Source organism: Narcine bancroftii, chromosome 2 (assembly GCF_036971445.1).
Source record: "Narcine bancroftii isolate sNarBan1 chromosome 2, sNarBan1.hap1, whole genome shotgun sequence".
Classification (NCBI taxonomy): Eukaryota; Metazoa; Chordata; class Chondrichthyes; order Torpediniformes; family Narcinidae; genus Narcine; species Narcine bancroftii.
In genome coordinates, this window is record NC_091470.1 from 144,206,545 (window position 1) to 144,227,006 (window position 20,462).

Genomic DNA, 20,462 nt, shown 5'->3' on the forward strand with positions numbered 1-20,462 from the left:
AGCGGCGAGTGACATTGACTGGATCCTGGGCACCGCCATTTCATTCAAACACAACTTTATTGAAACTTTATTCAAGCCACAAATGTTTGTGGGGTCCACTGGCTGAATGTTTATTCCCATTTTCATCAAGGTGTTGTCTGTTACTTCAGAGAATTTTTACAATTTAAAATTTTTGTTTACATTTTTATTTATTCTTGTATCTGTCCATCTATTTATTTATTTTTGCCAGCTGCTTGAATTCTGATGCCAGGGACTTTACTGTACCTGCCTTTATCACTTACTCTGACAGCTTGTATACCCATCATTCTCAGTGTGGAAAAAGGTTCCCTTTAAATCTTTGTCCTTGCAACTTAAACCTTTGCTCTCGAGGTTTTGACTCCCCTACCTGAGGTGAAATACTGTGATCATCTACCTGATCTATACCCCTCATGATTTTATAAACCTCCATAAGGGCCTCCTTCACTGCAAGGAATTGTCCCGGCCTGTCGAGTCCCTCCATACGACCTGGAACATCTGTGCAAATCCTTTATTCTGTAGCCTTCCTTCAGAACTAAAGTCCTTCATGCCTGTAGATGTCTGGCTAAACATCCTGAACAACCTCTCCCAAGCTTGGCATCTCGAAATAGATGCAGTGCTCCAGTTGTGGCAGAATCATTGTTTTAGAAAAATGCAAGGGGACTTCCTTGTTGGCCTGCCATATGGTTTTTCAGTGTTTGAGATTTGTGTGGAATTGTTCCTTGATGAAGGGTCCATATTTGGCCTCTCCACCATTTTTTCCTGCCAGATATTTTTGTGGTATAATAAATTAAATAAATTGTAAAATTGTTGGAGTTAGAGCCATAATAATTTCAGGTTTATTGTCAGAGTACATACATGACATCACATACAACCCTGAGATCTTTTTCCTGTGGGCCAAGCAGACTTACCACTTATTGGTAGTGCAAAGACAACTGTACACAATGTACACATGTAAACAAATAAAGAAATGCCAACAAACTTAGCCATACAGAGGGGAAAAAAAATTAATGTGCATAAGTAAGAGTCCCTGAGTTTGTTGTTGAGGGGCCTGATGGTAGAAGAGTCCCTGAGTTTGTTGTTGAGGGGCCTGATGGTAGAAGAGTCCCTGAGTTTGTTGTTGAGGGGTCTGATGATGGAAGGGTAGAAGCTGTTCCTGAACCTGGCGATGCAAGTCTTGTGGCACCAATACCTCTTTTCTAATGACAGCAGCGAGAACAGAGAATGCCTTAGGTGGTATAAGTCCTTGATGATTGTGCTGCTCATCGATGGCAGCGTTCCCTATAGATGTTCTTGATGGTGTGATGTCCTGGGCTCTGTCCATTACCTTTTAAAGGGCTTTATGCCAGACCGTGATGCAGCTGTTCAGCACACTTTCCACCACACCTCTGTAGAAATTTTCCAGGGATTCCAATATCATACCAAACCTGTGCAAACTCCTGAGGAAATAGAGGTGCTGATGAGCTTTATTCACTATGCCATTTGTGTATTGGCTCCAGAAAAGATCCTTTAAGTTAGTGACTCCCAAGAGCTTAGATTTGCTCCACCTCTGATCCCCAATATCACTGGATTGTGTATCTCTTTTCCTTATCTTGGTGGCGCGGTCGGCTAGCAGTTACCGCAACGCCTTTTTGGGGCCAGCGATCAGGACCAGACCTGGGTTCGAATCCCATGCTGTCTGTAAGGAGTTTGTACATTCTCCCCGTGTCTGTGTAGGTTTTCCACAAGGGCTCCAGTTCTCCCCCCCCCCCATCCTTCAGAAATGTACTGGGATGCATGTTAATGAAGTGTAAATTGGGCAGCACAGATTCATAGGGTTGAATTGGCCTGTTACAGTGCTTGCTGTATGTCTACATTTTTAAAAATAAAAATAAAATGTCAATAATCAGCTCCTTGGTTTTGAATGCTGATGAGCAGCAATGATTGCTGATCATTGATGCTCCTGCTAGATTTTACTGTTTGGAAGGAGATTGTGAGCTGTTCCCATATTAAATGGATTTCTTGTGACTCTAGTGGGTGATAATGATGCAGAAACCTGCTGGACTTTTGCTTCAGCTGGGATTTGAGTGCCTTTTCGAATTGATGTGACCAATGGTGGCTTTCCCTTGCAGATGAAAACCTTTCTCAAAGAGTGCAAAGTGGCTAATTACTGCAAGCAGATCAGGCAGCTGTTGGAGAAGGTCCAGGAGAACTCCTCATTCATCACCAAGAGGCGGCAGAAGGTCACCTTCGGTGTGGCGGATAAAGGGGCTGTGGTAAGCTCGCGGTTGTTCTCTCTGAACGTTCTTGCTCTCTGATCAGTGGAGGAAACCTTTAACTGATGTGTTGTCAACCTGGAGATGACGCTAACTCAGCCCTGCAATGTCTGAGAAGGCTGTATGTAGTGGAGAGGGACAGGTCAGTAGTCCTGTGACAGGAGTGTGTGGCTGGGGTGGTTGTCTCCTCACCCCACCCCCATCTTTATATCAGTAACCATGCCTTCTAATTATTGATCTCCTCATGAATAGTACATGTCCTTTGCAGCAAAGAATTGAAACCAGATGCCTGGGCACTGAGGCAGAGACTTCACTAGCAGCATGAACTGCCACCCTTGAGGAATTCAAATAACAAATTTCTGGAACCTGAGGCCAAAAAGTCTCAGTCAAGCAGCATCTGCAGGATGAGAAGCTGTGAACCCTCCTCATCCCCAGTCAACCCCACTGGTATGTAGGGCTGTGTGAAAGTTAGAAGGCAAGTTCTTATTTTTCAATAAACATTTGTGTTTAGGTTTTAGTTGATTTTTATTTTTAAAATCTAATTGTGGTTTTATTTCAAGAGTGTTTAGATGTCCGGAGAGCAGAAATGTTTAAAACCCAACAGTTGGCAAAGTGAGCCACACCCATTTCCAATTTATCTGCAGATAAGTAACAGGAGTGATTTGAAAATAAAAGCAGCTTCAACCGAACTCCAAGTCGAGTCAGTGTGTTCGAGAAGAAATTGATCCATGGACTGTTAGCAAGAAAGGGAGCAATCGCACTGTTTAAAATCACCAGTGGAGCTAATGCACTAAACAAAATTCCTGCTACCTGTAAACGTTTAAGGAAAAAACCAAGGCAATAAATCTTTTAGCAAAATTATCTCCTGCACTGTAGATGCAGGTCAAATATTGGTCCAATTATCTTCCACATCCAAGCTGTGATTCCACAATAGCAGGGCATCAGGAGTGCTTTCAGCCAGAGATGTATTTGCAGGAAGCACATCAGCCAAATTTTACCCAGCCACTTCCCACAAATGGGAATTTAACTGCCAAAGACTCTGTTGACTGAAAGATAAATGTGGTCGAGGACCTGAGGAGGTAACATGAGATCAAGTCGGCCCCGTCATTAAAATCATGGCTGATGCATTTTTCCTCTCAACCCCATCCTCCTGCCTTCTCCACATATGCTTTCACAACTTTTCTAATCAGAAACCTATACTTTAATTATACCCTTGGTCTCCACAGCTGTAGGTGGTAACAAATTCCATAGATTCAAACCCCCTCCCACGACTAAAGAAATTTCTCCTCGTCTCTGTGCTAAAGGGACATCCTCTTACTCTGAGATTTCTCTGTTCTTCCTGAAAATGCTGCTGTGATAGTACAGATCTATCACCAATGTATTTAGTGTATATAGTTACAGTATCTAGACTGTGCTTACAGCGATTGGCTGAGAGCTAAGCCACACCTACTGTCTGGGTCTTAAAGGGTTGTGTCCCTAGCCAGGTCGGATCATTCCGGAGTGGTCGGCCACCTGTGAAGAGCTCCTATCTTTTGCTAATAAAAGCCTTGGTTTGGATCAACAAGTCTTTGATTCTTTCGACGAGCTCTACAGCTGCCTTGAGATATTTTGCATTCATCTGAAAGAGCAGACATGGTTTGTGGTAACTCTTAGTTGGGAAGGGCCTCAACTTTAGAAAACAGGGATTCCTCAATTCATCTGAGATTGCTGTGTTCAAATCTCTAGAGGAAGACTTGAACCCAGAAACTCTTGTTTGAAGTTAGGTTGCAATGTATTGAGCCATGTCTGACACTTCTTGGGATGACAGTATTGCAAGGTGTTATGTAGGAGAGGAATGATAGTATTCCACTGAGCAGGGAATGTGAAGATGTTTGTTGCCTTTGATCAACTCTCCTGCCAGTGCAGCTTGCAACTTCCATGTGAGTGAGGAGTTGACATTATTTATTCATTGTTTGCGATTATGGGTGTCGTTATTATCAGGTTGGGTTTCTCTGGTTACCCACACTGAGTAAAGCTGTTTGCACATGGCCAACGATTTAGAGAATCTCGGACATAAAGGCCATGGACAATCCTGTTAATAACAATCCTTTAAGCTGGTTTTAGACGAATCCTAGCCACTTTCCAGCAATTATATTGTAAGTCAGTTTATTTGGTAAGCTCAACAAATTAATCACTTTGGTAATTGACAGGCTTTTACACCATCATCTGCTGACACACTCAGTACCAACCCATATACTCATAAGGTTGGGTGTCAGAAGCACGGACAGGCTTGGGGCCAGAGTCCGAGTCCAAAATGTAAGCTGAGTGTCCAATTGGACCCTGAGTCGGATCTATAGGGTAGGATGATAAGGGGTGGGGGGTGGTTGGTGGTTCAAGAGCATGGAGAGGTTTACATGCAAGCTAAAATTGAGAAAGAATTTCTCAGAAGTTAAGAAGAAGTTGTTAACTTCCACAGAGGGTTGATCATTCCCATGGTGTTATCAGTAATTCTTTTCCCCTTCTCCCTCACAAAGACTTTAGAGAAACAGAGGATTTACGGAAGTGAAGTTCAGATATATTATTGGTTACAAATTGCTGAGAATAAAACATGCAGATGCAGTGATTGAAGTAAAAACACAATGCTGGTGAAACTCAGCAGGCCAAACAGTGCACTTTATATAGCAAGGATTAAGATACATGTAGGTAATTTGTGCTCATACCCTGATGAAGGACTCAAGCCCAAAATGTTGGTTATGTATTTTTATCTTTGCTGTATAAAGTACACTGTTTGGCCTGCTGAGTTTCTCCAACGTGTTTTTGGAAGTTGCTGAGAGTTGGCCAGGACAGGTAAACTGGTATGACTTTAACGAGGTTCTTGTGTGTGCACAGGCTTTCTGGGAGAAGGAAGTTAAAGAGGAAGGTCCACCTCTGCAGAAGTACTACTCCAGCTGGAAGAAGCTGAGAGAGAAGGAGATTGCGCTGGAGATAAGTGGCAAGGAACGGGTATGTTGACAAAAATAATGTCCTATTTACAGTAAAACCCCTGTTATCTGGCATCTATGGGGATTGGTAGATGCTGGATAAATGTTTTCTGGTTGGTTGAGATTATGTTTTGCGTTATTGGGAAACTGACTGGCAGGGGTGCCAATTTTAAACTTTTACCTATTTATTCTCTGCATTTTTTTTGCTGGCTCTTGAGGCTGCCGGTTGCTTGAATTCCGGATAACAGGCATTTTGCTGTATTAAGAAGGCTCTTGTGTTTCAAAGCATGAGAGTATTAAGCAATTTTCAAAAGATTCATCATATATTCATCTTATATATCATGCAAATACAATTAAAAAAAACATTTTAAATTCAGGGCCATCACCCTCTGCAGGATTCATCTGCCCGGTCTGACTGGCTTTAAACGATATATTACAGAAGCCAATGGAGGTTTATTTTCAAACATCTTGAGCAAAATGTACAGTATTGCAGGTTAATTGGGCAGCATGGACTCATGGGCCGAAAGGGCCTTTTACCGTGCTGTATGTCTACATCTAAATTTCAAATCGCTTAATGGTCAGCTGCTCTCTTGTGAGGTGGGGTCACGGACTTCCCCTCCACCATCAGGTTTCAGAATGGATAATGACCCATGGAAACTACCTGATTTTCCCTTATTTTTGCATATTTCTTTAGTTTTAAACATAATTTTTAATATTTGTACAATACTGCTGCTGCAAAACAAAAGATTTTGTGACGTGTTCAACAATAAATTCTGATTCACGAAGGAGAGCTGATTTCTCTCCTGTAGGGTCAGCAGTGAACCAGATCGGGATTTTTACTGCAATCCATTTGTTTCATGTTCAGTCTTACTGGTGCAAGCTATTTATTTTAGAGTGTATTAAACAAGCAGATTTAAACTCCCAAGCCACCAGAGTAGGATTCGAGCTTCTGTCTGCAGACTATTAATGAGGTCAGGCCTCTTGAGTTCAAGCCAGATGAGGTAATCACTGTGTCACCACAACCCACATTTTCAATGGTGGAACTAATCTTACCATGTAAGACTTTATTTTTTTTTAAAATTCGTTCCAAGTGTTTTAATTTGCTAATTTCAATGGCCGTGTGGTATCTCAATTGCCATGATGGTTCTTGCTGAAACTCAGCTTTAATTGGTGATTTTTCCCACCCTTTTCATTGCGATGGCTCTGTGCAGCTCAACGAGAGTTCTTTTTAAATCTTGGAATTCTATGTTTCAGCCCCTCCTTGCTGAGTTAACAATGAATTTAAATGATTTAATGGAAAAAAAAATTCAAACTGAAATGCTAATGGACGAAGGGTATGTTGTGAGGGGTATGTGATCACATAAGGTCGCAGGGAGCAGGAGTGAGCCATTCATCCCCTCCCACCTCAGGCTCATTTCCTTGCACTATCCCCGATTTCCCTTAATATCTAAAAACAATATTCTATCTCAGCCCTGAATGTACTCCACAGTCTTCTTTTGTAGAATATTCCAGGGTTAGCCTGGGTAAAGATATTTCTTCTTGGGTGAAGATATGACCGACCGTTATCTTGAAAGTGTGACCCACCACCCACCCCCCCCCCCCCCCTCCACCCCCAGTTCTACACACCCATTCTGTCAAGAGTTCTGTCCACTTCAGTGTAATTCTTCTCAACTTGAGAGAGTATCATCAGGAGCAAAAAATGGATTTGTTAGAGGGACTCAGCTGGGAGAACAGCATTAATGGTTGAGGAATGGGAAAAGATGAAGGAATTGACAACCTTTTCTGTTCTTCTTCTTCTTTGGCTTGGCTTCGCGGACGAAGATTTATGGAGGGGTAATGTCCACGTCAGCTGCAGGCTCGTTTGTAGCTGACAAGTCCGATGCGGGACAGGCAGACACGGTTGCAGCGGTTGCAAGGGAAAATTGGTGGGTTGGGGTTGGGTGTTGGGTTTTTCCTTTTTTGTCAGTGAGGTGGGCTCTGTGGTCTTCTTCAAAGGAGGTTGCTGCCCGCCGAACTGTGAGGCGCCAAGATGCATGGTTTGAGGCGAGATCAGCCCACTGGCGGTGGTCAATGTGGCAGGCACCAAGAGATTTCTTTAGGTAGTCCTTGTACCTCTTCTTTGGTGCACCTCTGTCACGGTGGCCAGTGGAGAGCTCGCCATATAACACGATCTTGGGAAGGCGATGGCCCTCCATTCTGGAGACGTGACCTACCCAGCGCAGTTGGATCTTCAGCAGCATGGATTCGATGCTGTCGGCCTCTGCCATCTCGAGTACTTCGATGTTAGGGATGAAGTCGCTCCAATGAATGTTGAGGATGGAGCGGAGACAACGCTGGTGGAAGCGTTCTAGGAGCCGTAGGTGATGCCGGTAGAAGACCCATGATTCGGAGCCGAACAGGAGCGTGGGTATGACAACGGCTCTGTATACGCTTATCTTTGTGAGGTTTTTCAGTTGGTTGTTTTTCCAGACTCTTTTGTGTAGTCTTCCAAAGGCGCTATTTGCCTTGGCGAGTCTGTTGTCTATCTCGTGGTTACACGTGTGAAAATCCCAGAGACTGCCTCTGGACAGTAGCTGCACTCATTGGCAGGGTTTATTGTGCTTCTTTGTCAATGGTCATAACAATCTTATTTAATTAAAGTCAGGACCACCATTGTTATTAGAAGAGAACTATTAAAGTAGGAACAACTTTAGTAATTATTTGTGGGTGTCCTTTTCCAGTTTGAACCCCATCATAATCCATCAGTGCCTTGATCATTTGTCGATTGAGGAGTCTCGAATAATAGACCTTTGAAACATTCGGCCACTGAAATTCCTAGTGTTCATCTTGCTAATGCAAGAACATAAAGAATAGGAGCAGGAGTCGACCATCTGGCCTGTCGATCTTGCTCCAACATTCAATAAAATCATTGCTGATCTGGCCATGGACACGGCTCCACTCGCCCACCTATTCCACATAATCCTGAATACCCCATTTCATCAAAAATTGATCTGCTGTGTTTTAAACACATTCAATGAGGCTGCCTCTACTGCTTCCCCGGACAGGGAATTCCATAGATTCACTGCTCTTTTGGAGAAACAGTTCCTCCTCATCTCTGTCTTAAATCTACTCCCCTGCGTCCCTTAGTTCTACTCTCACCTGTCAATGCTAACAACCTTCCTAGTTCTGTCTTATCTGTTCCTTTCATAATTTTATATGTTTCTGTGAGATTCCCCATCTCCTTCTAAATTCCAATGAGTTTTGTCTCAGGCTACTCAATCTGTCTTCATAATATAACCCCTTCATCTCTGGGTGAACTTGCTCTGCACCACCTCCAAGGCCAGGATATCCTTTCTCAAGTAAGGAGCCCAGAGCTGCTCACAGCTTCTCCTCTCAGCACCAACAGAATATGCCAAAGTAAAAGAGTCGAGGAGAAAAGAAAGGTTCTAACAGGAGCAGGGAATTTTTGCATCTGTCTGTTATCTAAAAGAGTTTTGAGCTTCTTCCTGACTTTTTGGTTCTGGAGAGAATAGGGCATTGATCAAATAGCTTCAGGCATCAATTTCTTATTCTCCTAATCAGTTTTGAATGCAATTTTCCCTCCATTTTCTGAGGGTCTAGTGATGAAGCAGAGGGACCCGAGCAGTCAATCAGTCTGAAAGAAATGTCACATTTCCAGTTGCCTTTGTATATCTGTAATTGCTGCTCAGTGAATGAAAATTGGAGAAAAGTACCTGATGAGGCAAACCTTGGTGCAGTGTTTTAAGTCTCTGCGCACAGGGCTGACTTTGTAGTAACTGCTTATTTTATATTTCATGTGCTTGCTTCTGTCTCTCGCCAGCTGGAAGACCTGAATTTCCCACAGATCAATCGCAGGAAGTTGCGAGAGAGCAAAGAGAAAGACAAGAAAGAATTCAGGAATCTCTTTGACTCTGACAGCAGCTCTGATGATGAAAGCTGCGGGTTTAAAATTAAAGGTAGGTTTTGAAACGGTTCCACAGGGAGGGGAGAAGGGGTGTGATGCAGCAGTGTTGCAAGTAGCTGCTGTGTCAGGGACTGAGCCTTGTGCACAGATCGTCTGCACGCAAGCATATCGCTTGTAAGCTCTAGGCAGAAAGAGGCAGGCCATTCACCCCAATCCTCTCTCCTCTCTTATCCTATTCCCCTCTAAATATGTTTGTTTCTTGCTTGAACCACCGTTATTAGTAGCAATAAATGGAAATTAGGAGAAGCTGGAAATCTGAAACAATCAGGTGCAGGAAATCCCCAGAATTTACCAGAAGATCGGGTCCTCAACTGTATTTCTATTGCAATAGGTGCTACCTGACCTACTGAGTATTTCCAGCATTGTCTGTTTTCATTAATAGCAACTTTCACATTCTTAATTGCTCCCAGTAATTGCATTATCTATATGCCATTGTATCGGACGATCTAACTTAAAATCCGGGTTGTCCTTTACAAAGGGTCTAAAGTTCTTACCTTGGTGACGAAGTTGCCACACTGCCGCTATCTTCCTGCCGGCTCTGATGCAATCTTGCGCATGCTATATTAGTTATTTGCAAAGTCTCAGTGGTCCTCTGCAAGATTCATCCGCCCGGTCTGACTGGCTTTAAACGATCTGTTACAGAACCCAATGGAGGTTTATTTTAAAATATTGAAATAAAATTGAAACCTTTAAATGTTCATTTGTTATTAAAATATTGTGATTTGCTTTTAACAGCATCAGTGTTAAGAGCCAGATTTTTTTGGGGGGGGGGGGTGGGTGGGGTTGTCTTATTCAGAGGGTATTGTTCAAAACCAACATTTTAGGTGGAAATTCCGGGGTCATCCCATACAGAACTATCTTGTACAAAGGCATACATGGTAAATGTTGACTTGTATTTACAATTCCTTATTCTGGTTTAATGTCTTGATATGAAAAGGGTTTGTAATCTGAAAAGACTATGATCAGGATATCTAGCTATCTTGCCCTGACTAGCTGTTCCTGGTGTGTATAGCCTCTTGGTTACAAGGATATTTCAAGATTATTTTATTGACATATAATAAAAAAAGAACATGTAATATTACACATTTCCTTTAGTCTGTTGTAAGGAGACCAATGAGCAAATATCTCTGGATAAACTGGTACAAACCTGGACTGAGATTGTACAGCATGGGGGTCATAGTGGGTAGAGCTAGGAGAGCTGCTGCCTCAGCTTCTGAGACCTGGGGTTCAATCCTGACCTCCAGTGCTACCTGCAAGGAATTTTGTCCCTGAGACATTGTGGGTTTTCCACCAAGTGTACACCGATGATGTGCAAATCCCTGCGTTAAACCAGCTGCATTATGTCACAGAAACACAAAATGCACAGATTCTGGAATGTCGAGCAGACACAGAATTGCTGGAGGTGGTCAGCAAGTTAGGTAGTATCCATGGAGCCTGGCCTGAAGTGTTGACCATTTCTACCCACGGATGCTACCTGGCCTTCTGAGCTCCTCAGGCAGTTCTTTGTCTGCTCGCGATTCCAGCATCTGCAGCTGGGGCAGTTGAGTGGGTATGGACATCACAATTGGCACCTTCCATTCACACTGAACAAGTGAAGGGAATGTCACAGGGAGACATATCATGTCCAGTGCTGAGGGACAGAGGTCTATGAGCAGAATAAAGGGTCCTTGTTCTCTCTGCACCCCCTACAATCTGTGATTCTATTTGCACATCCTCCGGCAACCATGAACAAGGTTCACTGAGTGTGTTCAAGTAACTTTGATGCTTCATAGGTCAGCACAACATTGTGGGCTGAAGGGCCTGTACTATGCTGTAATGTTTTATAACTGCAATAGAGTTTAAGTGCCATGAAGCTGATACTTCATTTGGAAATAAAGCTGTAGTTGCAGGATTTAGAGTCAGACAGTGTGTCAACAGGCCATTCAGCCCAGCTTTCCCACGCTGACCAAAATGTCCCACCCACACTCATCCCATCTGCCTGTGTTTGGCCCATATCCCTCTAAACCCATCCTAACAAATTTTGTAATACATGTTCATGACCTAATTTTGATACTATGGATCTGTTCAATTTTTCTTAAACATTGCAATAGTACCTGCCTCAACCACCTCCCCTGACAGCCTGTTCCAAACACTCACCACCCTCTAAGTGGGGGAAAAAAGTTCCACTCAGGTTCTTCCTCACCATAAACCTGTGTCCTCTGGTTATAAATTCCCTTACTCTGGGCAAAAGGCTCTCTACGTTCACCTGATCGATTCCTTTCATGATCTCTGATACAAAAAGATTTGGGAGGTGTTTCACTTAATCTCATTATGAAAACTTTCATGTGCTTGTACTCTGATCTCAAGCTAACATCCTAATGACAGATTAAAATCTCAGGGATTCCATCTCAAAGGTGATAGAATGGGTCATCTAAAATTGTGCATGAAAGTCAGGACACACTGGAGGTTGTCAGGAAATAATACCAGGACACAATACAGGTTGGCAGGAAATGACATCAGGACTTTGAGCCATAGCACAAAGAACAGGGCTTCTGCCCAACTTGTCCATGCCACAGGTTTTAATTTTTTTAAGTTTAGACATACAGCACAGTAACAGGCCCTTCCGGTCCACCAGGCCAATTAATCTACAACCCCCGGTACATTTTGAAGGGTGGGAGGAAACCAACACAGACATGGGGAAAACATGCAGACTCCTTACAGATAGCGCTGGGTTCGAACTCTAGTTGCTGGCACTGTAATAACATTGCGATAACCTCCGTGCTGCCATGGTTTGTCAGGAGTTGACATCAGAATGGGTCACAGGTTGCCATGAACTCATGATGATGTTGCCAGCTGGTTGCAGATTGTTACTGTGAGGAGTGCAAGATGCTATGGAAATCTGAGTTTGGTATGCTGTCCAAACATTGCAAAGAAGTCGCCGCTCTCTGCACCATTTTGGATTTAAAAATTCACTGAAAACCTGTTATGAGTAAATTAAGATTAATATGACAGTGTTGAACTGGGTTTTAACATAAAGACTGTAGAAGTTCTTTGCAGGAGGTTAGAATGTGTGTAAAGTTTGGGAGCTAAAGTCCTCAGCAGAGCACAAAGCTGCTAAAAAGCAGATGTAAAAGTGTGAACTGTAAACAGTTGTGTTTTTTTGTACAATTGTGTGTTTTCTGGAACTTCATGGCAGAGGTTAGATTATTGGAAAAACAATGGTCTGGATTTTACTAGCCCAGAGCAACTGCATCACCCGAATGTCTCTGGTGCGGATATGGAGGGCCTCATGCTGGCTCAAAGTCTTTGGAAGAACAACACCCACAGCTTGGCTTGCTGTCAAATCTTTCAGGGTTTGAAATATTCCTAAATGTGTCTTGCATTCAGAAAGATTTCAAAACTGAACCATTCTTTTTTTAAATATTAAAAATTTAAAAATTCCTGTAACTAAGAGCCCTTTTAAGTAATTAAGAACATTAAATACCAATAATACATAAATAATTAATGATAAGGAAACTTGCCTTTGTCAGAAACCCTGCTTTGCCTTCTGGTCAAATGAGTTTTGGGACCCTGAATTAGGTCTAACCTGTTACTGGGCCAAATGCATGCTCCCTTGGTGCACTGCTGGGGATCCTGTCCAGCAAGGCACCACTGGAAGTTCAGTGTCAATGCCCATTGTGTCTTGTATTTGTCACCCAGAACTAATCTGAGCATGCCTGGTGTGCTGACCAATTAATTTTGGTCTTGCTTGCAATTTTTCTCATGGAGACAAATTGAAATTTTTCTGTTTGAGGTTTAAAGCTTTGATGGTATGCTTTCAATAATGTTTGCAATGTGTTGAGTCGTACAGAGAGGAAAGAGCACACATATAATGGCCATCAGCTCATTGAATCTGCGATGAACGCCAACCATCTATTTTTACATTAAACCTACCCTAACCAATTATATTCTCCCCACATTCCCCTCGATACCCTCCAGATCCAACCACTCATCTCTTATTCCCTCACGGGACGTGGGCCTGGCAGACTGACCGGGGAGCTGCCTTCTTGAACCCTGCAAGAAGTCTATCGATCGACTATTTCTACTCACAGATGCTGTTTATCTGAGTTCCTCCAACAATTGTTTGTCTTTGAGGCATCGGTGTACCCATAGTAGTGTTGGGGGAGGAAGGTTCAGGATTGTGACCCAGTGATAGTGAAGGAACAGCAATATATTTCCCAGCCAGGATGGTGTATGAGTAGGAGGTAACTTCTTGGGGGAGATGTTCCCATGCTTTTGCTTCTAGCTGGTGAGTTTGAAAGGTGGTGTCTAAGGAAACAGGACATTGTAGATGGTACAAATTGCTGCTCCTGTGGGTTGGTGGTGGAGTGAGGGAATGGGTGGGGATGGGGTGTCTATCACACAGTCTGCCTTGTCCTGATGGTGCAAGCTTCTCGAGTGTTGGTGAAGCTGCCCTCACCCAGGCAAATGGAGAGTGTTCCCCTGAACTCCTGACATGACATTTGGAGATGGGGGACAGGCATCGGGGAGTCATGAGGTGAGTTCCTCACTGCAGGATCCCCAGCCTCTAACCTGCCCATGTGCAGACTGCTACTTAAGTTCAGTTTCGGGTCAATGCTGACCCACATGATATCGACTGCGAGAGGGATTCTCTGATGGTAATTCCATTGAATGTCAGGGGGTGGTAGTTGGATTTCCTCCTGATAGATATCTTCGTAGCCTGCTGTCTAATACATTGCCAGAAGCAGCTTACTGGCTAATTAACGTAACCACCTGAATGTTGCAGCATGTGAGGAAACCCACATAGTCACAGGGAAAATGTGCAGAGTTCCCCACAGACACAATCGAACCAAGTCACTGGAGCAGTGAGCAGTGCAACACTGCGCCACCCAAGACCCAGATTTGTCGTCTTGATTGTCATTTCCCCAGATGTTGTGGTGGGGTTTGAACTTGTGTCTCAGGGTCAACTGATCAAACCTCTGGTTCCCAATCCAGTGATAATTTAAGGTAATTTAAAGCAAATTATTGCTGTTGGTGGGTCTTGGATACTTGTGTGGCTGCAGCAAGTAAGAATCTTGGTGCATATGTTCATTGTACATGATTATGACAATAATTTATCATAATTTAATCAACACACTACTCAAATATAACCATCTTATTGAAGCTCACACAGTCGTGGTGGGGTTCGACAGGTAGGATGCAGAGGGCGTTTCCTCTGTCAAAGAACTAGGCAGCACATTCTCAGGATCAGGAATTAGCCATCTCGGACTCAGATGAGGAGAAATTTCTTTACTGAGGTGTGGCGGTGAAGCTTTGGAATGCCCTCCACCTGGAGGTTGGTGGGGAGCGGGGCTGAGGGGGTGGAATTGTCTACTGGTGCTGCAAGGCGCTGTTTCAATAGGTTTCAAGGTTTGGGAAATCAGGGAGCAGGCTTTTATTGAGTGGGGCTGTGTCCACAGAAGGATTAAATAAGCTATGTTATTGAGTAAAAATAAAGCTGCTGGAGGAACTCAGCAGGTCAGGCAGCATCCGTGGAAGTGAGGGACGGGAAGACAAGACCCAGCATCAGGAAGTCCTGCCTGTCGACACTCCTGGTGAAGGGTTTTGCCTAGAAACATAGACTGCCTTTCACTTCCGTAGATGACCCGCTGAGATTCTCCAGTGCTTGTGTGCATTGAACTGGACCCCAGCATCTGCCGACTGTCCTGTTTACACCCACAAGGACTCTGCCTCCACATCTGCCTGACCCACTGAATACCTCCAGATGGTTGTATTTATTTTTTGCTTTAGGTTACAGGCCTGCTGCACTATCTGGGCTACTCTCTCGCTGCCAGCAGAGGCTCTGGTTGCCCAACAGTGAGCAGAATAGTGTGAGCTCTGCACTGCAGTCCCTGTTACACCCTGCTAATTGTACAAAAGTAAAAACACAATGCTGGAGAAACTCAGCAGGTGTCCTTTATATCGAAAAGATAAAGATACATATTTATATAGCAAAGATAATGATGCTTATATATACAAAAGACAGAGACTGACCTGTTGAGTTTCTCCAGCATCATGTTTTTACTTCAACCACAGTGTCTGCAGACTTTCATGTTTTACTTCTGCTAATTGAGCAGACAGACCCAATCCATCAGGTTAGTTCCGTCTGACCAAGAGGTCCGGTGGGGTTGTTCTGTTACAGCGACAACCAGAGTGTGCACGTCAACTGTTTTTGAGGGGGTGAATGTAATTTAAGATGAGGAATTTGTTCCTGAGGAGCTGTGGTGATGCCTAGTGAGGTGGGCACAGTGTCCTGACCCTACCTCTGCTGCTCGTCACACAGTCACTCGGCATTTCCCCAGTGCAGGACAGAGAGCATCCGCATGGGGAGGTCACCAATCCCTTGCCCAATTGTCATTGATGTGTGGGTGGGGAGAGGATTGGGTATGTCTGTGTAACAGAGAGGTGTGTGTGCAGTTGGTAGTGTGTTATGGGGATTTTTGGATCTGGGGTGTAGGGAATTGGTGGTGCGTGGAGAGGAGTTGTGTGAATGATGTGAGGGAGTGGGTAGTGAGGGAGGTGTGTGAAGGTGGGTTATGTGTGTGTTTCAAATGGGAGATATATGGGGTGAGTAGGGTCAGTGGAAGGGGTGAGTGGTGTGTGTAGGGGAAATTGGAGGGGTGTGGTGGAATGGGGAGGGGTGTGAGAATGTGGGTTGTGTTGGGTGAGTGGTATGTGTAGGGGAAATTGGAGGGCTGTGGTTGAATGGGGAGGGGGTGTGTGAATGTGGGTTGTGTGTTGGGTGAGTGGTGTGTGAGGATGGGTTCTGTGGGGTTGGGGTGTGAGGATAGGTTGTGGTGGGAGTGGAAAGGATGTATGGTGTGGGGGGGGCGCGTGCGAGGGTGTTGGTTGGACTGTGCCCTGCTACAGTAAAGACCCGCAGTGGGAGTTGACCTAGCCGCTCCACAACTCATGGTGGTCCTCCTTCGTGGGGCCATTTCTATCACTGTGTTGTTACCCTCCATTTCCCTCCCATCAATCTCTGTTCTGAATGAACACTAAACGTCCACAGCTCTCCAGAGTCAAGAACCAAAGATTCACTGCCCTGAGTGAAGAAACCTCTAGTCTTCCCCCTCATGCTTACCAAGCCCTCGCCTCCAGTCCTGCCTCGGTGGGAAAGAGGGTGTCCACTCCCTGTTCTGTCCTCCCACCACTATCTTATCAGGATAGTGTTTCCCTTTATCTTGTGCTTTTGATTTAATTGGAGCTTTTTGCTTGTTGCAGCTACGATGAAGAAGTGTCTGATTTCTTCATGTTTGACCATGCTGGTGTTAAACAGCTAAGTTTTTTTCATTACAAGCTCATCAAGAATTTATTTCACATTGATTTCCGGGTAAGGTCTCCTGGATAATTAATTGAAGAGGGAGGTAAGCCCAATGGTGGATATTTTATTCCACCTTCTTCCCTGTACACTGAACAAACGTATTAATGTGTTCTTCAACCAACTTAAAATACCGCAGATGCTGTGAAATAAAATGAAAGATACTTAGAAATACAGGTGGCTTCTGTGGACATGTGGCCTGTGAGCAGAGCATGCTCCAAGCCTTGGGATGTATGATAAGGTTCAGCCACCAAAAAATTCTGGTGCCTTAGACATCTCACCACCTGTCAAAGACTTTGAGTTCTTAAATATTTTCAGTGATGTTTGCCATCAAACCAACTAAATAATTTAGAATTTAAATTATTTTTAAAAATTTTCATTATTCTTAAAATACTAATGCTGTGGGAGTGCTCTCAGCTCTCCTGATTCAATCCTGATGTCTGGGGCTGCCTGTGAGGAATTTGCACCATCTCCTTGTGACCAAGTGGCCTCCCCAAGTGCTCTGGTTTCCTCCTACAAAGGGTCAGAAGGAATTACCCACTGTAAATTGGGAGGGAATTGATGGGAATGAGGGGAGAATGAAATGCATTCAATAATAATGGGTGCTTCATGGTCAACACCAGGGGTGGCCAAGCTTGCTTAACATGAGAGCCACATTCGATAAACCAGATGCTTGAGAGCTGCCATCACACAATCGCAAGCCATGCCCACTAAAACAGCCTCTGTGAGCAGCTTGTACGATTCCTGTCTCAGCCAACCTATTTCCACGAGCCACACATTACATTTCAAAGTTTGGCCATGCCGGGTCTACACAGCCGATGGGCTGAAGGGCCAGTTTCCACGTTAAATTCTCTGTGCCAGCTCTTCAGCGCTTGACGTCCTGTTTTGCGGAAACTGCCAAAATGTTTGGCCTGGAAGTCAGCCTGAAGAAAACTGAGGTCCTCCATCAGCCAGCTCCCCACCATGACTACCAGCCCCCCCACATCTCCATTGGGCACACAAAACTCAAAACGGTCAACCAATTTACCTGTATCGGCTGCACCATTTCATCGGATGCAAGGATCGACAAAGAGATAGACAACAGACTCGCCAAGGCAAATAGCGCCTTTGGAAGACTACACAAAAGAGTCTGGAAAAACAACCAACTGAAAATCCTCACAAAGATTAGCGTATACAGAGCTGTTGTCATACCCACACTCCTGTTCGGCTCCGAATCATGGGTCCTCTACCGGCATCACCTACAGCTCCTAGAAAGCTTCCACCAGCGTTGTCTCCGCTCCATCCTCAACATTCATTGGAGCGACTTCATCCCTAACATCGAAGTACTCGAGATGGCAGAGGCTGACAGCATCGAATCCATGCTGCTGAAGATCCAACTGCGCTGGGTAGGTCACGTCTCCAGAATGGAGGGCCATCGCCTTCCCAAGATCGTGTTATATGGCGAGCTCTCCACTGGCCACCGTGACAGAGGTGCACCAAAGAAGAGGTTCAAGGACTGCCTAAAGAAATCTCTTGGTGCCTGCCACATTGACCACCGCCAGTAGGCTGATTTCGCCTCAAACCGTGCATCTTGGCGCCTCACAGTTCGGCGGGCAGCAACCTCCTTTGAAGAAGACCGCAAAGCCCACCTCACTGACAAAAGACAAAGGAGGAAAAACCCAACACCCAACCCCAACCAACGAATTTTCCCTTGCAACCGTTGCAACCGTGTCTGCCTGTCCCGCATCGGACTTGTCAGCCACAAACGAGCCTGCAGCTGACGTGGACATTACCCCTCCATAAATCTTCGTCCGCGAAGCCAAGCCAAAGAAAGAATGATCATTAGTAAAGTAGGTTCATCTGTTCTGCTTACTTTATTGCAGGAAGGATATGGAAGCTATTGACAGGGTGCAAAGAAGATGTTACCTGGATTGGAAAATGTCTTGCAAGGTTAGCAGAGCTAGGATTTTTCTCTTTGAAGCAAAGAAGGATGATAGCTAACTTAATGGAGGTCTACACAATTATGAGCGGCATAGATAGTGTTCATCAAGCATCTTTTTCCTAGAATGAGAGTCCAAAATACAAGAGAACATGTACAAGGTGAGGGGAGGAATAGGGGAGATGTCAGGAGTACGTTGTTTTGCCCAGTGAATTGTGGGTGCCTGGTGGAGGCTGGTACAACAGGGACATTTAAAAGTCTCAGATGCCTGAAAAATAGAGGCTATGAGTGTGAGGTAGGGAAGGTTTAGTTTGTGGAGTAGGTTTATATAGGTACGTGCAACATCATGGCTGAAGGGCCTGTACTCTGTTGTAATGTTCTATGTTAATTAATTGAGCAATTCTAGTTAACAAGGGCAAGTCGGCCATCTCTGAGCTCAGTGGAAAGTCTACCATAGAGCAGTGGGGGAGTTGGACACTCTGCCAAGGGATCTCCAGCCCGTCTCGCTCCTCCACCTCTGGTTAGTTTGATCGATGCCTGAGACAACCTGAGCCAGAACTCCCGACTGGCCCAGATTCAAGAAATGAAAGATGGGGAGGGAAAAAGAGAGTCAGCAAGATCCAGAAGTGCAGAATGATGAGGACAAGGTTTTTAGCCGGGGATATGTGATTTTAAAAGGAGGGGATTAGTAGGATTAACACCATTTTCCAGCTCTTTGCATAATGATTGATTCATTAGGTGAATCCTGGGACTAGTTAAAAAAAGGATTTGGCTATGCCTTATGTTAAATACACGAGTGGTCATTAGTCCCTTGGAAAATCCTTGTATCTATTTTCTTTCAGTGACATTAATGGCTGTACTGTGCATTGAAACAGTTTTAGGTTTCTCTGACAAGGGAATTGACTACAGAACCAAAATTCCTGCTTTTTCTTAAAGGTTTCAGGATTATTTTCTGGGAATTAAATTGTTTTGAAAAAGGTGTCTTCAGACTGTAATCTCTGAGCTTTAATCTTTGGCAGTGTCTTCACACACAGTTCCTCCGTTTGACCTCAGTTTTTGAGTAATTTTATTTTAATTAATTTTAAAAATTTTAAATTTAGACCTACAGCACAGTAAGAGGCCCTTTCGGCCCATGAGACCTTGCCACCCAAATACACCCGATTGAGTTCGAATCCCCGGTACGTTTTGAACGATGGGCAAAAACCAGAACCCCCAGTGGATAACCCAGGCAGACACGGAGAGAATGTGCAAACTCCTTACGGACGGCGCGGGGTTATAACCCCCGGTCCCAATTGTTGGAGCCGTAAAGGCGGGCTCCTCTAACTGTGACGCCCCACGGTTTATGTACTTTGGAAGAGTTTTCCTTCTATATTGAAGAAAGGACAGCCTTCCCTTTCTGAAGTTTGGGAATTAATCAAGCAATTCCGAGCCGGTGGTGAGCTTTCAGACTGGAAACGAAAGAGAAAATTTGGTTGGGGGAAAATATAGCACGTGCAAATTTGTTGCCTGGAGGTCTGTAGAGAAGACTGTTGTGTGCTGCTAAAGATTTTAACCCTTTGGGAGTTGCTCCTGAAGCAGGTCAAGTACAGGCCAGCGATTTCGATCAATATGCGAGCCTCTCCCATCTGTTATTGATTTTTGTTAAGAGCTCGCTAACACGTACAGGCACTCTCTGCAGCGCTTCGGAGAAGGTTCCTACCCCATATAAAGACAGCCTTTGTAGATTTGGATCCCTGTGGGCTGGATAATTCAAAGCAGTTGCCTTGGTCTGATCTTCCTGCCCTAAACCCTGTTTCAGCTGCATTTTGTTTAATGGGTTTCTCTCCATGACTCTACACATTAGGCTTTCAGACTCTGCAGCACCCGGAGATTCTGCAGGTGGTTAGGTGATCAAATAGTCGTCATGGTGACCTTAAAGAGAACTGTTTCCATCTCGCTCGCTCCCTCTCCATTGGCCAATTACTCATCCGTCTTGTCTGAAGCTGTGCTTGGGCAGATGTGGCTAATCACC

The 20,462-nt window shown here is 44.4% G+C and overlaps 1 protein-coding gene across 3 annotated transcripts in view; it reads left to right on the forward strand.

Moving 5' to 3' along the window:
• The window catches only part of noc2l (NOC2-like nucleolar associated transcriptional repressor), a 147,271-nt gene that overhangs the window by 104,620 nt on the left and 22,189 nt on the right, over positions 1-20,462 (forward strand). For 2 of the 3 annotated variants that reach the window (XM_069918378.1, XM_069918379.1), the window contains exons 15-17: positions 2,127-2,270; positions 5,139-5,252; positions 9,051-9,186. In XM_069918378.1, the coding sequence (XP_069774479.1) occupies positions 2,127-2,270; positions 5,139-5,252; positions 9,051-9,186 (394 nt within the window). Of the gene's footprint in view, positions 1-2,126; positions 2,271-2,538; positions 2,705-5,138; positions 5,253-9,050; positions 9,187-20,462 lie in introns of those variants that run through there. The other variant, XM_069918380.1, reaches the window with a different exon arrangement.